The sequence below is a fragment of the Syngnathus scovelli genome, chromosome 9 (assembly GCF_024217435.2).
Source record: "Syngnathus scovelli strain Florida chromosome 9, RoL_Ssco_1.2, whole genome shotgun sequence".
In the NCBI taxonomy this organism is placed as follows: domain Eukaryota; kingdom Metazoa; phylum Chordata; class Actinopteri; order Syngnathiformes; family Syngnathidae; genus Syngnathus; species Syngnathus scovelli.
Window position 1 is genome coordinate 2,115,144 of NC_090855.1, and position 21,868 is coordinate 2,137,011.

General features: G+C 42.2%; 1 protein-coding gene across 10 annotated transcripts in view; it reads right to left on the reverse strand.

Moving 5' to 3' along the window:
- The window catches only part of znf385d (zinc finger protein 385D), a 32,523-nt gene that overhangs the window by 9,324 nt on the left and 1,331 nt on the right, over positions 1–21,868 (reverse strand). For 3 of the 10 annotated variants that reach the window (XM_049729679.1, XM_049729678.1, XM_049729685.1), the window contains exons 2-4: positions 10,153–10,301; positions 1,754–1,873; positions 246–366 (exon numbers count right to left, since the gene is read on the reverse strand). In XM_049729679.1, the coding sequence (XP_049585636.1) occupies positions 246–366; positions 1,754–1,873; positions 10,153–10,301 (390 nt within the window). Of the gene's footprint in view, positions 1–245; positions 367–1,753; positions 1,874–10,152; positions 10,302–19,031; positions 20,114–21,868 lie in introns of those variants that run through there. The other 7 variants (XM_049729688.2, XM_049729686.2, XM_049729684.2 and 4 more) reach the window with 6 other exon arrangements.

A 21,868-nucleotide genomic window follows, 5' to 3' on the forward strand; every position in this document is an offset into this window, starting at 1 on the left:
AGAATCCGCCGTCGTTTATCCGGCGGGGATGGCGGTCTTAATTGTTTTCGTCTGACATCTGCCTGAGATTTTTGGATTTAAGCACCCACCTGGTAGTAACGTAAATAAAAGTTGGATGGAAAAAGTATATCTACTCACCGAACAATATCTAAAAAGTTTTTTCAACGCCAATTTTCACTTACAGGTGAGGTAAAATGCTAATGTGTGACATCATCGGCAAAAAAGGGGAGGAGCTTTCCACCAACCTTTCCTGTCCGCTTTGGGCTCCTTGGTGAGCGGTGTTCCTTTGAGCTTGCTTTTGGGAGCGTCCAGGGCTTTTAGCTTCCTGGCGTGCTTGGTGCCCTTGTAGTGGGCCAACGCTTGGTTCTGCCAGGAGAACAAACAGCAGGCTGGATTGAGTCCGGCGACCGGGGGGGATGAAATGAAACATGAAAAAGCCGGCGAGCGCGAGAGGCGAGTGAAGAGGCGAGCGCGGCAGCTTACGGCTAATTAGTTCAGGCCACAAAGTGCAAATGTTTGATTTTCTTTCTGCCAGCCTTGAACACATCTTAAGGGGTGATTCACCGACTCCTTTCAGACCGTGTTTTTGTTGCTCCTATGATCCAACGAGCGACTTATTCTTTTGGAAAGCGCAGATTTATTTGAGTTACTAATGCCAATCTTTAGTCACTTTTACTCACATTTCCACATTTTTCTTCCCCTCCCCGACTCGAAAATCCTGCTTATAAATTCGAGGTGAATCCAAGCGAGGAGCAAGGAGATCTCCAGAAATAAGACACTCGAGAATTAAACACGTCATGACTTATGTTTATAGAAGAATGACTCAAATTTCTTTTTTTGTGATGGCAAAAATTGCTGGATTTGTTCACCGTTAAATTGGGGACTGAATGTGCTTCGATAAATAATGAAAAAATAGGGCAGCAGATAACGGGAACAAATTGTGTGGGTAGCGCATTTACCTCTAACCACATGCAAGCTCCCTTTTGAGACACGATGGAAAGAAAACACTTGTAATCATACAACCGATAATTTATGCTCAGATATTTCAGCCGCAAACTCCCGCGGGGATAATTGTGGCCTTAAGACGACGTGTTGCCACAGCAACGAGAAACCTTCATTTGCAAACCGACAGCGAGAAAGAAAGAATAACAAAGGCAAAGTTTTCGTATTTAATTTATGTACGTTGTGCGCACGTGTTTGGTGATCAATAAAACATTTGAATTGCATTAGTCCCACTTGAGTCTATACATTTTAAATCAGGCTGTATAAATTGCGCAGGTGAAAAGTGCTGTGTCAGCACCGACACATAAAAACACATCACGGTGAATATTTAGTACTGAGTTCCACCGTTGTTTCACGATTTATTATATCCAACAATTTTTTTTTTTTTAAATAAATGAACTCTGCCGTGAAAATAAAAAAAGGAATAAACTTCCGCGAGGCTCAGTCATTAGTTAATGTGCCAGGAGTATTTAAGTCGCAGTTTGGAGGTTTAGACTTGCTGTAATATCGATGCTAATTTATTTTAGCGTGTCTATGGATTTCTCATTAAATGTTAGCATTAAGCTAGTGGACTTTGGTTGGGTTAAACGTTTTGGTGTTTCAATAAAGGCAGAGAATAAACAGGGATTTGATTTAAATAATTTAAATAATTAAAAAAATTAAAAAAAAATAATAATTTAAATAATTTAAAAAATTTAAATAATTTTAAGAATGAACAATTTTCTTTTTTTAATTTTCCTACAAGCCCTACCAGGTGTACCTGCGAGTTGAACCTCAGTCGACAGACGCCGCAGGAGACGTGCCTCTTCTTGGTGGCAGCGGGCTGGAGGCCCAGCGTGTGATGTAGGACGGCTTTCTGGACCGGGTCCATCTGTGGAGGGACCACACAAAAAATAAAAATAACGATAACATTGCAATCTTTTTTTTCACGATGATCATACCAAGTGTAGTTACAGTTTGTGTTTGTGTGCACTTGTAGCAGCTTGTGTTAACTTGTGAGGCTTCAGACTTGCAGCTCTCGCCCAAAACTTTGCAAAGGGAGGGCTGCCATGTGTGTGCGTGCGTGCCTGTGTGTGAGGATGATGACACATGGAGTTGGCGGCCTGCTCTGGCAGCTCGGCATGCTGGGAAAGCAGAGCTGTGGAAAGGCAGCGCCAGTGAGAAACATCTGGGCTGTGACAGAGCAGGATGACCTGCTGTTAGAAACACGCGCTGGCCTGCGAACACGTTTTTTTTTTTTTTTTTTTACTCTTTTCAAAAGCTCAGCATCAGGACCGACCTGGGAAAACATCCTTCATCCTGCAATCCATCCGTCAGTTGAAGGCAACCCGTCAATCTTCCTCTCCAGCTGCTTTAACTGATATTTCATTCTTTAATGGTGATTGATTTATCAATTTTTTGATGTATTTATACTTTTTTTCAATCTGTTTTATGTTTAAGACAGGTTGTTTTGAAACTCTGATGAAACCCGAACTAGAAAACAATTTAGAACCCTAATGTGGCTAAAAACCCGAAACAAAAACATTAATGAACCCTTAAAAGCTTAATCTTGTTGTGAAACCTGAACCCTGACAATGCATCGGTGGGGGTCTTGGGTCTTAGGGTTCCGGCATCAGCCACCCACCGAGTGGCACGGGGGTCTCACCCGAGGCTTAGCGAAAGCCGTGACTGGGACTAAATGAAGCGGCGTGCTCGTATAATGCGAACGCCCACGCCGCGAGCTTCCCACAACATCCCATAATGCTGGCTTCTCCGCACAATCGTGACGGGACGCCGCCGCGTTCATCACGCTCGAGGAACAGATCCGCCGCGTGCATCCCACTCGCAGCTGTCAATCATCCTGACGAGCGGGATACGTCTACGCCGCCTCCGGCGCAAATTACGTCGGGGATGTGATGTCATTCACGCCGCTTACGAGACGACACAATAGCTATCTGGTAGGAAATGATAGCGTTTATTTCAATGACACTGTGATAGGTTAGCATTAGCATGTGACGAACGCTTCAGTCCGATTATAAATCCACACCATTCGCTCCAATTGTTATGCAGTAGCGATTCGATGCTATTTTGCTCCAAAATATTAAAATTAAAAAGTGATACGATACAATTCACTCCAGTTGTGATAAAGAATATATCACTCTGATTACGACGCAGCAGAAACGATTTTATGCAACGGAAATTAGCATAGACGTCAGGCTAAGTCTAAAGTTCCGCACAACAGCAACTTGAACACACCACATCTTTTTAAATAATACGAAATGTCATTTTGTGCTCGTCTCGTCAGGGGAGAGCCGATGGCAGAGCTTATTTGGCGCGCGTCATGTGACAACCTGTCCACCCCGGCGGGAAAACACGACAGTGACGACGGCGTCTGACTTTCCCGCATGAGAACTGCCAGAAAAGACAAAAACTAGCGGTGATCTTTTCAAATCAATGACGCGACATTTACCGCTGAAGCGCCAGCAATCAATACAATTTCAAAGCACACAAAACAAAAGATTATTTGATTTCTATTTTTTTTTTTGGCTTAGAAAAGCTGTCACAGGTTTGAACTTTGAATTTTTTTCTTGAATCCCAAACTGATGCCACAAAAATATGCTGAATCTAAATCTGAAGATAAATTAGTTTGTTTTTTTCGCGTCCATCTTCTTTGACTTCCGTTCGTCCCTTCCAGCAGGTACGAATGTCCTCCCTACTTCTGCTTTTGTTCCCCTTCGCTCTGCTCTCGGCCGTCACCGTGAAGAATGTTTGCCCGGAAGGCGTTTGGCCGTGGCCGCCCCAGAACTCTTGAGCCAGATGAAAGACGCAAAGAGAAAGAATCTCCTGGTCCTCCTGCATATAAAATACAGCTCGAGGCTTTTCTTGCTTCAGCTTGGATGCAACCCAGCACTGGCTTGAGACACTGAAGCCGCTTTTGAAACCTTAGTTTGAAACCCGAACCTTGCGTTGAAACTCCAATTTCAAACAAGTAACAATTTCTTGAAAGGAGAACCATGTCTTAAAAGCATTATTTGAAACCTTAACTTGAAACCTGAGTTGGAGTGATTAGAAATGGAAACCCTAATGGCGGCCTGAAGAACCGCAAGCTCCGTCCGCACCCGGTCCTCCTTCCTGCTCTGGGCTATTGTTGGCTTTCAAGCTGACGTGACTTTGGCTTGTGGCGCGGATTGTAAATCACGTCGACTGCGTGACCTGACGGCAGCGAGATAACGCACAAGCTCAGCACCTCCTAAATCGGCCCACAATAGAAACGTCCCACTTACGACGATATTAGGAAAGCGCACTGAGAGCCAGGGAAGAAATCAAGCGGCACTCTGGGACCCGAGTGCCGAGTTGGCGGCGTGACCGGAATGAGGCAGTTCGTGTCAGTAAAAGATTTAGAAAAATCGTCCCTATAAGATTCACCGATTATAACAAATGATTATCAATTCATTTGATAATCGATTATCTGAACCCAAGCGGGTACGGAAAGCAATCCAGCATTTTCTTTTTTCACCGATTATTATTTATTCACCGATTAGAAAAATAATATCAATTTCAATCAACCGATTAGTTGTCGATTAATGATGGGTTAGGAAAACAATCCAGCATTTTTTATTTTTTTTTGGACGTCCCACAAATTCATTTTAAAATGCTTACCTGCCTGCCTCGCCAGGAAAATTCAAACATGAGGCGGACGGCGTCATCCGTACGTGTCGTTATGATTGGCAGCTGGGATATTACACCGACTCCCTTGCTGACGTCCATCAGCAAAAAAAATAAAAATAAATAAAAAGTGCAAAGTATGGCTTGCAGTTTTCCTCTAAAGTGCAACGTCAGGCGAGGCTTATAAATCCTCATCTGTTGGCCTGCTGGATGGACTTCGATCGTTTTTTTTTTTTCAAAAATTCCCTTTTAGGGTAATTTCTAATCTATCATACTATCAAGAAGCCGGGCCGGACGAAGGATGGGGGTGTTTCGCCGGTGACAGCGTTCAATAAAAATCCAGATTAAACCATTTATCTTGCTGTAATATTCCATCATGAATATCAAACGCAGTAATGAGAGGGACGGGGAAAATCCATGTCCTTGAACACATCGGACAACGAGACACAACCACATCTAAGCATCCATTTTTTTTTTAAACGACTCTTAAGTCAAATTCTTATTTATTTGATAATAACTTTCTTTTATCGAACACACATTTCTCCAGCGTGTGCCGGCCTATTAACTTCCCGTCGCTACATAACTAGCCGCATTTTTCCGAGGCGAGTCACAGCAGGTCGTGTCTCTTAACTAGAGGCCTTCTCGTTAAGATTTACTGCTGACCTTTGACCCTCCCCCAACCGCACCCCGGGGTCTCCCTGATTTAATTACCAGCCTAATCCAATCTGTGTCGTCTTGCTGCTACGTCCCTTTAGCGTCTCGAACGCTACTCGAGTACTTCCGCCACACGTGTTGCACGCAAAGATTCCAAAACACACTTGAAAGTTTGTACAAGTTTGAAGTGAGCGAGCGAGATTGCATTTTATTCATCCCTGTAGGCAAATTGGTCGCATGCCCGGATAAATTTCATTAGCTCCACGCACGCCAGATTTTTCACTCTTTGATGGCTCGACGTATATGTTACGACAAAGCCCGTTGTATATTTTGCGGTTTCTGCGTGATAGTAAATGTCATCTTTCGAGTTTCCAGCGGGATATTTATCGCCCAAAGTATGATTTTAAGTTTGGGTTTTGAACGAGCTCTGGCTGATTTGATCAGATTTGAGTTGTGTTGGATTAAATAAAATAATCTAATTTAAAAATAATTGAAAGGAACAATGATTTAATATATGACTAAATTGAGTCACGATCACGGGAGGAAAGTCGTTATCAGTATTTTTCCGTCTCGACTTTGTAATTCTTAAGACGCGAGTGCGCTTGGAGCTCACTTTTACAAGACTCGCATGTTTGCACTGAATTGTCTCCGCCACATTCTTGCTTGATGCCCTAATCTCGAGCAGGGCGTCCACTGAATGACACCAGATTTCAACTCAAAAGCACTGCATCAAAACAACGGGGCGGACCCTTTTTTTTTTTCCCCTCCCAGTCGTAAACATGAGACTGGAATCTCGGAGGGCAAAGGGTTCAGCGCAGTGACAGGAAAAAAAAAGAAAGGGGATCAAAGGTAGCGAGATTTGGAATTCTCTGCAGGCCATCTGCGGTCGCACCTGGTGCCACCTGGCCGTGTGGCAAGAGCTTCATCTTGAAAATGAATATTGCACTTTATCTTTTTGGGTTTTGCGGCGTCAGTGTAGTACCGGGTTGTGCCACAACACGCCTGGCAGCACTGAGCACTATTTGTAGAGCAGCAGTAGAATTAGTTTGCTAATTTTTGTTAGCCGGTCTATGGTGTTTGTATATTTATGTTAGCATTGAGCTAGCTAGTTTTTTGTGCGTTTCATTATTTTTAAATGATCGATGGGTAAATTTTTTAACGTTGAGCTTTACTATATTTTCACATGAACGCTGGTCATCCCAAAATTCAAGATAAGATGACTCATTGAGAGACCCGGCGGACATTTAGCACATCGCAAAAACACGTACGGCACTTTGCTTTCAAAGCTCACCTCTAGTTGTGAGCTGGAACACGACTAAGGTCAAAGTTTGGGAGGGAAAATTACACTGTTGTCATCGCCATGGAGACCAGAAAATAGAACATGGTCCCAGCTGCAAAAAAAAAAAAAAAAGTCAAAATTATTTGAACTTTTGTGCTCCGTGAGATTTACGAGCCCCGAGCTCTCCAAGGCGGTGAGTTTCAGGATCGGTTGCCCGGGCGACTGGTAGATAAAGTCACAAGTTTGTTGATAACCTTAATGGCTTCAAGCTGCCTGTTCCTCTTCTATTGGATTTTTTGCGAGAAGCTCTAATTCACAGTCGCGGAGTACGTCCTTCACTTGGACTAAACGCCATCGTTAATCTCCTCCCCGCTGAGCTTGAATGTCTTTCTATTGCTTTTCGAGTGACCGTTTCTTGTTCGCTAATTTTCAAGAGGCATCGTGGGATACATCGAGTTATTCATTATACATTTGATGAGTGCTACAAAATGGCCGAAAAAAAGTTTGTAAATGTTGCTAAGGCGTAAATAATGCTTCACTCTCAAACCATGATGCTTGTTCAGGCACATTGTTGTTGTAAATATCTCGCTGGAGACCCTGAAGATGACATTTACGGTCTGGCGAGAAACTGAACCGCAAAAAAAAAAAAAAAAAATCTCCGCATCAACAAATACCACTACTGATAAATTGCCTCCTCAAACGCGACCAAGTTTTCTTGTCATCAAATAACTCACACTTGTTAAAGTTCTTTTTTGAAGACGAGTCGTTTAAACGCGTCACAGTTGTTAACCTGTCGGCCGCTGTGTAGATTATGTCAAGCTAACCGTGCTAGCAAAAATTTAACATAGCTCACACCAATCAAATCGTTGTAATGAGAAACAGATCATCTTTTTTGTTTACATATTTATCTTCATATTTTATTGCCAGATGAATTAAACCTGTTTCTCGAGCTGCTACTACAAGTTTTGTTTGTGTAAAAGGTGTGCTTAGGGTCGTATTCTAAAAACAAAAGCACACAGTAGTTTGTTTTCAAAAAAAAACTCTGGCATTTTAGTCGGCGACAATGCTAACAAGAGCTAGCAAAATCCTGACTGATGATTATCCCATCACTTTGATGACACGCTACGTTACTTGAATAAACACGTCCGTCACCACCATTAAGCCGAAACACTAACATTTGACTTAGTGAGTGCGGGTCCACGCCCCCAAACGACTTTTGATGGAGGCCTCGGCGTGTGCGTGTACATTCGCCAGAGTGTCTATGCGTGCTCGTGGCGCTACGAAGCAATTTCCCAGCGTGCACAATCAATAAATCACACTCCTGATTACTCTGCAGGGGGAAATGGACTTTGTATTGTTTCTCTAAGACAAATGTCGGCCGCGGGCGAGACAGATCTTATTTTCAGGCTTCCGAAGACTCCCGCACACACGCGTCATGTGTTAAGCTTCTGCCCTCACTTCAAGTTTCTTTTTCAATTCAGCCCAAAAAAAAGGTTCAATTCCACACCAGCTGGCATCTTATTGCAATCCTCACAGTGTTTTTTTTCTTTGGCCCGAGGAAAAACAACCAATCAGAGGAAGACGATGGTGTCGATCTTTTCATTTGAGGGCAGAGGCGGCCTTAAAAATTCTCTGTCGTGACAATTTTCAACTGTCACAATCTATAATTGCTATGTATAAAAGCTAGGCTTCCTCCTATTTCTTTTCGAGCATTCTTTATTGATTTATTTACTTATGTATTATTATTTATTTATTTATTTATTTATTTATTTATTTATTTTTCTGTTTGTTGGTTTATTTTTTGTTTGTTTGTTGTATGGACTTATATGTGGCACTTTAGAGTGTTATTTGTTTTTCTTTTTTTCTTTTGGATGTTCGAAATAAAGATATCAATCAATCAATCAATCAATAATGTAATGATTTGCTGCCAGTCCTGCGATTGATAGTATGACTGACATGATAATGTGAATTTGGTCAGGCTTACGGAACAAAACCAAACGCTTGACTGTAGGAAAACATTATCATTCAATTTAACGTACATTAAAATAGTCGCTATGGTAACAACATATTACAGCAGTACAGTAATGTGGGCTTTTTTTTTTTTTCTTCGCCCTCAGGAGAGCGCTTCGACACGATGAGTGGAAGCGGCGAGAGCCCAAAGTATCTGCAATGCATTACTCATAACCAAGTCGTACGCCATAAGTCGTAAATTAAAAAAGAAAAAATTCGACAAAAGAATGTCGTCACTATGCCGGCCGGGGCCAGAGGAGGCAAGATGCCTTCCAGAGTTGTGAACTTTCTTGGGTGAAAATTTCCTTTGGAAGGGGGCAACCATAAAAGCAAATGCAAGCAGTGAATTTTAATATTAATTTTGGAGCGGCATACGTGTGTGTGTGTGGCTCCGCTCGTTGCATTTTCTGACGATTTACGCCGGAGATGATTTCTGAGTAGCTCGACTGCCAACGCACGAGTCATCTTCTCGTTAAAGCTCGCATGTGTTTCTCCCTCCGCCTTTAAAGCGCCTCACCTGAGAAATATGCAAAGCGGGCTGGCGCTTTACCACGTTTTACAAACATGAATTTTCGTGCGAAAAAAGAAGCCGTTTGATGCGGCCACGGTTGCCATAACAAATGGGAATACATTTTTATTCTTCTTGTGTATAAAATTGTATTTGCACATTACACTCAAGGGGCTTGGGAATCCGAGTTCATCACTCACAGTTAAGTAAATATCTTCTTTCACTTTCCAACTAACAATTTTTTTTTTTTTTGATAAATCAGATTTTTAAAAAAACGGAATTTTAGCCCTTGATTAATTAGATTTATTTAATCTCTTTTAATGATGCTCCAAAACTGCTGAACGAGAAAGCGACGTTAAGTGCAAGGACTCATTTTGCAAAAAATCCAGAGGTCATATTAATGTCGGGATATTCTGTAAGCCTCCTTGAGTCTATCCACCCATACGAAACGATTGCATCGCTATCATAATGGTGTCGTGCATTAGCGCTCGTGCACGACCTCACGTGCACGCTCCTACAGATCTATTGATCCCCCCCCCCCCCCCCTTTTGAAAGTCATTACAGGGAAATACGAGCCATGTCGGAATTGGCAGCGTCATCAAAACGCGATGACGGCGGCGAAACAAAGAAGCGGAACGGATAAAAGCCGGCAGACGGTTTCTTTTGAACCGGGAGGACGGAGGGTTTGATGTTTGGAGCGCAGCTGGGAAAAAGAGGAAGCGGTCGGTGGAAGGAAGGAAATGGCAATAAGCCCACGGGGAAGGCGGATGAGCGCTTCACGACAAGGTTGAAAAGTTCCACATTGTCTCTCTCTGCTAATTTGCGTGCGAGTCCACATCAAGAATGTGAAGAGCAAAAAAATCTGTTTCCCACAAAAGACAAAGAAAATAGCAACAGTTCGTGGTTGGACATCGGCCATCTTTTCGAGCGGCACGGAAAAAATACAATAAAATAAATAATAATAATAAAATAAAAAATAATATAAAATAATTTAAAATGATTTAAAATAATTAAAAATAATTTAAAATAATATAAAATAAATGTTGACACTCACGGCATTGAATCCCGGGAAGAGGTTGAGAGCGGCCGAGGCGTTGTTGTCCAATGGGAAGGGAAGAAAGTGCTTGACGCTCAGAGCGCTGTGAACAGACGGCAAGGCTGAGCGGGCCACGGGGGGCACCAGGCCGTTGTGACATGTGTTACCTGTGTGGGGGGCACAAAATAATATCCACAATATTAATCAGATTAATCATTGAAAATAATTTTTGGGACTTTAGTTCCCCTTTAAATAAGAATTCAAATTTTCCTGTGTTGTTTTTTTTTAAGCCCGATTTTTGCTGCCTGAGGGGTCGTTGAACTTTTTTTTTTTTTTGCACTCCACTTTGGGAACATTGGTAATTTTATCAGGCAGCTCCATCGTGGGAAAAAAAAATCTTCCATGGTTTCCGTCCAACATGTCCATTAGTTTTATGGCTTTATTAATGCTCTTAAATCTTCACATGGCTGTCACGCTGCTGACCAGCATGAAGGGCGAGCGCTAAATGTTTTATTTTTAGCGTTTCAGTCACATTGAAGTGATAACGACGGACGAAAAAAAAAAAAAACATCTCGACTACAACAAGGCTCCACACATGAAACATGTTTTGAATGACGTATGCATGTTGTGTTTATTCACCTACATTGGAACAGTTACTGAGCCCCAAACATCTGCTTGAAATAAAAAGTTGGCGACGAGCGAGGGCTCAGCATCCAAACTCAGACACGCTTTCCCCCTAGAGACGAATCTCACTCAAATGGTCAAAATGCTTTACAATTAAAAATTAACGATTTTCCAGGCCACTTTTAATCAGATAGCCAGCAGCTCGTTTTCAAACATTATTAAAAAAAAACAAAGAAATCGGGACGAGGTGGGAAGGAGATTTATATCCAGTGTCCATTCCCGCTCGGGAACAAGGTTATTTAAGATTACAACCGGTTACGATCCAAATTATTCATACCCTGGCCACTTACTGAGTTGAAGTAAAGGCGTCTTCAAGTGGACCTAATGTATCTTAGCCTTTATATTTTTTTTTCTGTAAACAACAGACGATTTAATCGTCAGGAAATCTATCAAACGTGTTTGTAAATATCAGTCTTCAATTATCAGGCGTCTTTACGTTAAAGGAGTTCTTCGCATTTACAAACTGAATCCAAATGTCGTGCCGGGTGCTGCTGTTTTGGTTAGCAACATAGACTCGAAAGTGGGCTAAGCGTAATTACTCGTCTTACTTATTTTCACTTAACGGTTGTGAGATCATGCAAAAGGAGCAAAGCCAACGTCCAAAATCAGATTTTCCTGTCAACACAGTGAGTTTCGTCTTGATCGCAGCCACAATTTTCCATAAATTCCGCTCGGGGCGACTCCAAAAACCAAATCTTTTGCGTGTGGACCAAAAGGCCAAAAAGCGTAGAAAAATATACAATTGAGATTAGGCGGCCTCGGATGACCACCTGTGTCCTATCAGATGATCCGAATGTCACGAGCGAGCACATTTACGCCGCGTCGGTCATGCCAGCTGAAGTTTTCATAAACGGCTAATTGGAAACAGCACGACATTTGCTTGACGTGCCAGGATCAGAGAAGAATAGGCCGATAAAAGCGTGGAGGCCGTCCAGAACTTGACGGAATTAAAGGAGCCCGTCGCAGCCCTAATGAAAAGCAGAGTGGCTTTGACGACGGCCAACACGTCGCATCAATTACAGGCCAAGGAAAGCCACGGTGGCGGCGTTTCAGTCGAGAGTAAATAAAAGCAAACGTCGTAAAAAGAAAAAAGCTGCGAGAAAGAGGAGGAAGGCTAGAAAGTGACACGCAGCCGCCATCGGTAGATGGGCCGAACTTCAACGTGCTCTTCCACGAAAACAGCAGATTTATCTTGCGAACGTCACATGACCAACAGACAATTGAGTACTCAACAAAGCTAACGCTTCGAAAAATTCCAAATCAATTTCGAGTCAAACGAAAGCAGTCGACCGCAAAATAGAGCAATAAAACTCATATTAAAATGAAGCAAGCATATGTGGTTGAAAAAAAAAAAAATAAATGCTTGAAAAGATGTAAGCAGGAAGAAAAGATGCCAGAGAGTGACAGCGTCGCCATCTGCTGCCAGGAGGGCCGCACGCGGTGACTCATGCGGAGGCTCCTCTTTGCGAGTCGTGCTTCTAATAAATAAGTTTTGGTGCCACGTTCCACGTCAGCTTTCGAGCACGTAGCACGCCCGTGTGAGGATTCCGTTTGGGTCGCGTGACGACGATTGAAAATACATGTATGATACTCAAGCGTCGGGGAAATATAAATAAATGGCACTTTTGCAAGGAAAAAAAAACGCAGCTACACGAATGCCACAAAAAAAAGATTGCTGATGTTTTGCCTGCAGCTGTGAGGAGATAGCATGAGGGTCGTGACCTCCGGGCTAAACATGTCCGGACACAAAATGGTACATTCCAGTTGTGCTGCACTGGCGACATGACAAAACACTAAGCTGGTCAGCATGAATCAATTTAACGTGACACGAATGTACAGATGAACAAACGGGAGTGTAGCTCTCTTTAGTTGTAAAACTAAAAGCACTTAAAAGGAACAGTCATGTCACTTTTATCACGGTGAAAAAAAAAATCTGAGACAAGAACCTTAAATGACTCAAGCCGATATACAATTTAGATTCCCCAACCAACATGAATTATCTCTTAAGAAAAAAAATAAATAAAATTAAATGAATCCAGGAGAACCTATGGTGAGCAGGATGTCGTAAATAAAAGTTCAGAGAAGATCGTAAGGTTTGCCCGAAAAAGGAGTCGCCGCTTTTGAAGGTACGAACTGAGAAGCGAAGATCCATCATCTGCTTTATAGACATTTTAGCACAGGTATCGCGTTTAAAATCTTTTGCTCGGGTTGTCTTTGAAGAACGTAGCGAAACGTTAACGGCAAATGAGAGCTGTGGCGGGCTAATGTCATTAATCCATTTTCGTGTCAAAATAGCACCTCCCTGCTATTAATCCAAGCAATAGAAAAGTCAAAGTCGAGTGTTTTAAAGCTTTTGGATTTCAGACAAGTCAAGCATCAACCACTAGCCTCCAAAATAACCACTTAATTTTCTCATTTGACACTTTATGCTAGTATGCTAGCCTTGAGGCTACATCTACCAAAAGCAAGGTAATGACATTTTATTTCTTGCTATCTTTTGAATTAATTAGCCAGTCCATCAACAATTTTGCGCTCGGATGCCGTCGGCGCTTCCTTCCGAGCGTTTAACCTCTCGCATCTTGTCGCGCTTTCAAATTAGGTGGTTGAGAAAAATCAAATTAGCGTTAAAGCCGTTTAGCATATTTCTTTGCCTGGGTCAAATAAGGAAGAATTTGTTGACTAGATTCCTTTTTGTCATTTTGCATGAAGTTTCATCGGTGTAGTGATTGCATCATTTGCGGTTGGAAGACCTTGAGGAAGATGATGTAACTGCAGCCGTTTGGTGAATTATTAACGTATTTTTGCCAAAGTTTGATGTGGACGTGCTCTACCAGTTGAATCAGTGAGTGCCAGCATAATCAATTTGCCATTTTGAGTTGAATAAATTACAGCAATTTTGGGTTTTGTGTTGTATTTTTTTGTTATGACAGCATTAGGCCGAAGTGGACGCGTCCTAATTTTCGTCAGGTCGATCCTGAAGAGCATCTGCGGCGATGGCAGGAGGGGAAACGCGGGGGGGATGGTTAGGGCTAATAGTGCCTCGGTGCATTATGGGTAATCCGCGCATCTGTGGAGACTCCGCTCAACGCTAGAAGGTCCAAAGCGATTTTGGCGCAACATATGCTTCCATGCATGGCTGCTGCTGCTCCACTAGCCGGCTGAGCCTGCCTGCAGTGCTGCTTTCACTGTGGCCACAGCCGATAAAATTGTTTATCTAGCACAGATGGGAAATTAATAATTTCTTTTAGCTTTGGCGATATGACGCATCGGTAACGCCGAAGACCCGACGGGGGGTTGCAAAAAGTTATTTGAAGCACAACAATAGCGCAGGAGTGCTAATGCGAAAGAGTCAACAATCGAAAGTATGAAAGCGTCCGGATCCAAGTTCTTTTCTTCTCAAGATTGTCTTCCTTGGAGGAGGTAATCAAGTTCAGCTTGAACTAACATTGAGTGTATTGGTATTGCATTCAACAGAATGGCCTCTGGTGCTCTGCTTTTATTGACATCGCAGGGGATGAGGCTTGATAAATATCTGCTGTGTCCTCACACAAGACAACAACGGCTGCATCTCTCGCTTGCTTTTTTTAGCCGGAGGTGTAAATATTTGAGTTCTACTTTTGGTCTGTCAGGACTCAGGTGGGCCAGAACGGAGGGATTCGCACAAAAGCCCCCAAGGTCCGGGTGGCCCAAAACAAACACTTTCTCCTCAGGGGCTTGATAATTAAAAGTGTGAATCCTATTAAGTGGATTTATGTCGAGTAAATGAAATGTAGCAAATATAGAAAGAAGGAAGGGGGAACTTTAAAAAATGCAGTGGATAGAAGTTTTTCGAGAAATGAGCCGTATTTCTTTCACTTGTTTCTCAAATGCTAACATGCTAACAGTAGTTATGCTAACATACAGCAAAACAGTAACCAAGATAAAGCAAATGTCTTGAATGTTGGAAAAGTTTGAATTGGTTGAGAAATGTGTCAGGGTGATGAAGTATTTGTAAATTTAGTGTGGAAATGTAAAATACTGAAAAAGTATTGGAATGTCAAAAAATGAATTGGACTGGTTGAAGTTGATTGAGAAATGAGTTTGAATTGGGGCAAAAATGTCAAATTTTCAATGCTTTGAATAATATTTGAATAAGTACGATAAAAACATAAAATATGGAGAGATGAGCTGAAAATATCGAAATTTTGGGGAATTTTTCTCAGTGGAAAATGTGGGCTGAATATATTCACCCAGCTAAGGATAAAAACAAGTGTCTGAATAATAATGTCAAATGATTATATTATTGCTTTTCAGCGCAATAATTGTTGAAGGCCAACGTGGGATGACAAACAAAGTACAGAGAGAGACGCTTGCGCAAGTGCTTTCTCCTGTTGACACGGCGACGGCTAAATGTGACTGCAAATATTTGTCCACATAAATTAGAATAACATCTTATTTCTATGCCGGGCCATATTCCAGATGGTAAATAGCCAAACCGCTACAGCGTGGATGGAGATGCTGGGGATGCGAAAATAACGCCAACAAATACGTAAGCATAACTCGCAGAAAACAAACCCTGAGGCTAGCGTGGTTTGTTTGGTCACGTATGAACGCTATCATTCCAACCCTGGTGCGCGCTGAACAAGCAGACTGAAATTGGGCAACTGTGGGGGAACGCCAAAAATCACGCTTTTGTGGTTACATCACAACTTCAATATTTTCATGAACAATGCAGACAAGTTTTGTTAAGTTGAGCTGTGTTGTCCTAGCTTAGCATCACAATGTAGCTGGTACAAATCAAAATGGCCGACTTCCTGTTTAATTCCAAGCATGTGTTTTTGAGACATTTTAGCCCATTCATTTTTTTTTTTTATTGCTCAAACGTTTCGCTGCTACAAACCAAAACAGCTCATTTCTTTTCAGAACCCCAAAAAGTACCGAAATTTTTGCCAAAATGGACACATTTGCAATAATCGGTGCGTTGTTGGCCGGGCGCCTCAGACGTCCCTTCATTTGTCGGGAGTCAGCTGCCTTGCATTGGGAGTGTAATCACGTTGGAATAACTATCAAAATTGGATTCATCATAATTGGATTTCTCCTGTTTGCCAAGGGGGAAAAAAAGCAGTGGCGCCCCGACCGCCGGAGTCTCTCAGACTCTCTCGTCCATCTCCAGTCCACGACACGAAAGGAGAGCAAGAGAGTGCCGCGAGGTGATTCATTATTAATGGCAGTCGCCGTCCTCCAGACATTTTTTTTTTATTATTATTGGCTCTCGACACAGCTCTGAGCCCAGATAAGTGAATGTTGAAGGGTAAGGTAGAGGACGGCCAATGAACTCACTCCATCTGGCCGTATAACGCTTCAGGCCGCCTCGTTAAAATGCCCACTCGAAAGAATGAATCCAGTGTGCCCCCCGTGTATATTTATCACAAATTCAAAATATTAGGTTTGTCGTTGGTGCCCCCACCAAATAAGAGTTGCGCACCTATGGTGTAGTACCATGTTACGCCACAACATGTGGGGCAGCACTGAGCTCTACTGGAAGTTCTGCAGCGTAATTTAGAGGCAAAGAAAGTCTTCAGATAATCTCCCGTCATAATATTTATCCCCACAGAGGAGAGAGAATGTATGCATCTATGCTAATTGATGCTAGCCTAGTGCTAGCCTATTCTAGTCTCTAGACTATTTGTCTTTCGCTCTGAAACTTCCCCCATTTTTACACGTTAACCACTTCAAAGAGTTGAAAATGGAATTGAGAACAAATCTCTTAAACGCTTGGAATGTATCGTAAGTGTCGTAAAACTCCGCCTCCTTCCCCCCCACTCTGCCGGAGCCATGGACCATCATGAAGCCTCAAGATACAAAGTATGGAATTTTCGGTTTTCACAACAACCAGTAAAAATAGTTTCGTAAAATACATTGGGGTACACACGTCCGTTTGTTTTTCATTTCCAATTATTACATGCCTCAGTCAGCTCGTTTGATTTATTGCCTCCCTCATGGCTTGTTACTTGACAGCGTGAGAGCGAGAACAGGCACTATGGAATACCTTAAAAAGTGTGTCGAATGTATTAAAAATAGGGATTTTTTTTTCGACATTGCAGGTGATTTATCGCAGGTTCCCGCTGGGATTCGCTGTAATTAGTTCCTACACATGCATTTCATTTTAATTGGGAAAACAAGAGTATCTCCGCCCCCCCCGACAGTCATGTGCATGGTCCCTCCCCCCGTTAGCGTCCTTACATGTACCGTGAGCGTCTGGCTAATAAACGCGGCGGCCTCCGACAGTGACTCCACACGTTCCCTGTAATCTGAGGTTAACCAACAAGGCGTTCGCAGCGACCGCAAAGCCATTTCCTCCGGGCCCTTTGCAGAGTGAGAGCTCGAGCTGGAGCGAGAGAAGGGAGAGATAGAAAAGACGGCTACACTTTGTCCACTTTTCATGTTTATGATCACATTTCTTTTTAAAATGCATTTCAAAGCTGACAAACTGTTGCATGAATAATTGAAACGGGTCGTCCTTTTCTATTGGCCGCTCAAGCACTCAGGATGCATAAAAGGCTGAGGGAGATTTTTTTTTTTTTTTTTTTTTTTTTAAGTGCGCTTGTTTCACTCGGCTTTGATTGCAGATAAGTTAAAAAGATCGACCCGGCGTATCGTTTCGCGTCTGTGGACAAAGGGGGACATGCTGTGTCGAGAAAATTACTGATTAATTAACGTGAATGTTTGTCTCGATGCACCTGATGTTGTCTAATAATATTTACGATCGGCGTGAATGCTCATCGATGATTGCAACCAATCACGGCTCAGTTTGCACACGTCACATGATCAAGGTCAGCGAGTGGCAAAAGGCATTTTTAAAGTACGGGAAAAATAATGAAATGATCATTTTAGACAAATATGAACTTTTTACTGTTGGAAATCTTTAAGAGGATGTGACATGAGATAAAAATGTATCTACAATGTTTTTCTTTTCTGCATCTCCGCATGTGACCTTTCCTCAAACTCCGCGTAGGCGTGCGAAGGCGAGACCACCGAGCCGCAATATTTTTCCCGCAAATTGGACGTGGGTACCGGCATTTTCTTTTCATTACAGCCACTTGAAAAATACAAATGTTATTACTCAACTGACCCCCACTGGGATGAGAAAATGTAATTTTCTCCTAATTGTCATGCATTATCTTACTAAATTCATGCAGATGCTCGCCTACTGTGCAGAAAGGCTGGCAGGGTGTAAAGACAATTTGCTTTCAATATGAGAAATAAATACAGGAATAAGTAGGAACATTTCGAAACACTTTCAGTAATTTAATTCTAGTGCAATGAGGATTAGGAAAAAAAGAGAAAGAAAATTCCCAAAAGATGGATTCACAAAGATTTTTTTCAGTTCTGTGCAATTACAATGTCCTTAAAAAAATGAAATAAAAAATACTTTGCAAGACAAAAAAGCTAGGAATTTATTTACTTTAGAAAAATCTGGCAAAAAGAGGAAAGAAATTATATTTCATTTTAATGCAATGCGGGTATTTTTTGTTGTTTTCAAACAATATCAATGATGTGTTTATCGGGTAAAAAAAAATACAAAAAAAAGCAGAAATAGTGTCAAAAATAATAAGGGATTAATTTCTTTATATTTTAAATATATTTTGAAAGCACTAATAAGGTTAGCATATAAAAAGTAAAAAAAAAAACTATATATTTATGCAATTAATGTTTTTAAAGTTTCCCAATGCTATGTTTAAGATTTTTAAATATTTGTTTTTGCACCCCAAAAAAAATCCCCAAATGAAAGTCTATTAATAAACAAAACTTGTTGACTTCTCATTTTTTTTTAAACAATAGTTTCAAGTTAGTTCTGTTAAAAAAAAGCAGCCCCCTGTTGTCGTGTCCATCCTGGGACTTTCTCCTCCGCATCCAACATCATCAACCCTTCCTTCTCCAACAACAGATGCCTTTAATCCGTGGGATTACGTCCACGAACAAGGTCACCCTCGGCTGCCACGAATCGGACCCGCACTTCCCCGTGCTGTCAGTGTTTATAATCCATGCAGAGCTCCTCCGCCTTTCCATTTTTTTTTTTTTTTTTGCGGGATTACAATCAAAGGAAACTCAAGTGGATCACCTGCCAGATTGAACACGACACACACTTTCATCCGGAACATGCGCACGCACGCACACACCGAGCAGTCGTGCACATCCGAAAGACAGCCCAAAAAAAAAAAAAAGGGACTCACCGAAAAAGATGCTTCCCTCCATAGCTCCTTCACGCTTAACTCCGTGTCAGTGTGTGTGCGCGTGCAGCATGGCCGTATACTCCTCAGGCGTGTGGGTGTGTGTGCGCGTGTGTGTTCACTCCGGCGTCAATGCTCGCTCTGCAAACTGCACGAGGATCGCTTTCTTCCTCCCTCGCTCTCTCTCTCTCTCGCCCTGCATTCCCTCGGCCTCGCTCTCCTCCTCCTCCACCTCCTCCTCCTCCTCTCTCTCGCTCTCCAAAGTGTCTATCTACATTTTCCAGCCTCTCCTCTCCCAGGAGGTCTCTCATCTTTGTTTTATGTGTCAACCAAGCCTCTCGCGCTCACTCACCTTTTATTTCATCTCACTGCACCTTGGCTTCCGTTTTTTTAATCCCGCAGCCCCTCTTCATTCGCCAGACGTATCTTTACTTCCCCGACTCCTCTCCTGTTTTTTTTTTTTTTTCTTATGCTCTTATTCCTCACACTCAGTGCCAAACGGTGATCTCATAGCGGTAATAAACTCGATATGCAAAGTGGCAGATGAGTGTAATGGATCCCGATGGATTTCCTCTTGCGTTCCGATGCGCAATGTAAATGGACGGAGTTAAGAGTGAGTGGGATTAAAAGTGTACGGCGACAAGTGAAATATGCGAAATCAAATGATTTATATATATAAATATATACATATTTTTTTTACACACATACATACACAGCCTTACTTTAAGGCATCGAGTACTCAAAGAGGCTGCTAATACTAGCCCCCCGATACTTTCCGTTTACACAGTATTCAAAAAGTGAATACTTCTCTAAAGTTTCTATTAGCATCTGGATTATGCTAGAGAAAAAAATGCTAATGTTCGGTCTCCTCGGCAAGGTCATTAACGCACACATATGGACGTCTCCGCTCGCCCATACGTCGGGCAGTTTTTGACTGACGCCTTTGTGCGGCAGGTGGCAGCTAATCTTCTACAAAATGGAGCTAATGATGATGCGGGTCGTTCAGCAGCCACTCAGCTAGGCTGTTTGGATTTTACGACCCCGTGACGTCGGCCGTCATCCATCATGTTTGCCAGAGTTAGACGCCAGAAGGGGGAGGGGAGGGGGGTGGGGGGAAGCGTTACACTAGCTGCTTAGCGTTAAGAGCACAGCTGCTTATTTCCCTCAGGAGTCGCTGCGGACCAAAACTAAAGAAAAATGAGAATGGTTCATATGGGACAACCAGGTGGCCAAGCAATAAATTAGTAAAGTCGACGTAGTGTGTGCCACCTAGTGGCCGACGAGATGTATAATGAAAAGCGATACATGCAATTATTGTTAATTCATTTTCAGGCCTTCAAATTTATATTCAAATTAAATTCCTCAATACTTGTTTAAATAAGTTTAATTATGAAATATTTTTCATCACTGTTGACATGTCGGAAAAGTTTCAGGAGTTCACTCATGTCTAATCAGCGATATGTTGATTTAGGACATTTTAATCCTTTCGATTGTCGACTGTTTTTCTTTGATCGCATTCCATTTGTTAATGGTGCGATAATTCTTCCTAATAATAATCAACGAGCGAAGCAATTCAAGGCGACATGTGTTTGTTGCTAACACCGCATTATGTCGAATGATTGTAAAAGTTCTGTTTTGCTACGTTGCTTAGCATTTCCCGCTCAGGCATGCTCTCACACACACACACACACACAGACACACAAAGAGTGGTCTGATTGGCCGACTGTACCACTTGCACTGAAGGTCAGACGGAATTGACCGATTCAAGTCGAAGGCGACGCTATCGACTACAAATGAGATGCCTTTTCTTAATCAAAGCAATGCACGCACACAGAAGGCACACACACACACACACACACGCACACACACACATGTCTCGCAGATTCCCCATGACGTGTCAGCTCCAATTGAAAATAATAAATAAAATGTCCTCTGCCAGTTCCTCAGCTAGCGCCCCCTTCAGGCTACTTCGGTCAACCCTTTTGGCCCACACACACGTTTTCAATTAATCCTCAATTCCCATTCTGCCTGTCCAAGCTGGCTCCATCCATCCCTTCATCCCCGGGAGCGTGATTCCTGTAAATATATCGAATCTAAAAGCGTTTTTTAACGGTGATTTACAGGCGTTATTTATCAGTGTCGCGTGTCGAGGAGCGCGGGATACTTCATTAATCTCGCTGTCACTTTTAAAAACGCTTTTCGATAGGTTGAAGGAAATAACTGCGCTTTTTCTTCATGCTCCGGGGAAAGCGAATTTAAAATATATTCTGGAGTTATTTTTTTTTAATTGATTTTTATAGAGATATTTCAGTGTTTTTTTTTTTTTTTTTAATAAATCTGTTTTTTCACAACATGGGTCAAAATTCCTTGCCAGATTCAATCACGTCAAAGTATTTTTTGTCAAATAAAAAATATATTTTTCGCCACCGTACACGTTATTAACCTTATTTCAAAGGCTTGATTTGCTACCACGGCGAAGCGTCGCGGAGGAGAAGCCCGAACGCGGCGTGACGTCGAGCCCGGGATACTTCATTAATCCCGATGTCACTTTCACGACGCTTTTCATTAGTTTGAGGACGACAGGATCCGTGCAGCGCTCGTAAAGGAGACGCCAGAGAGGGGAAATGGGCCTCCTGAGGGAGCTTGTTGACCCACAAGGCGGAATGAAGCGCTATCATGTTAACACAATCATTCTGGGAGGGAAAAATTGCCGCAATCGTGTGGCCGCTTTTATGCTTTGTGAATCTCGAGTAGAACCTCTTATGTCCAAAACAATTTATTGCAAGATGCTGGTCAAAATCTGTTTGGAGTACCAAGAATAAAAAAAAATCACTTATATT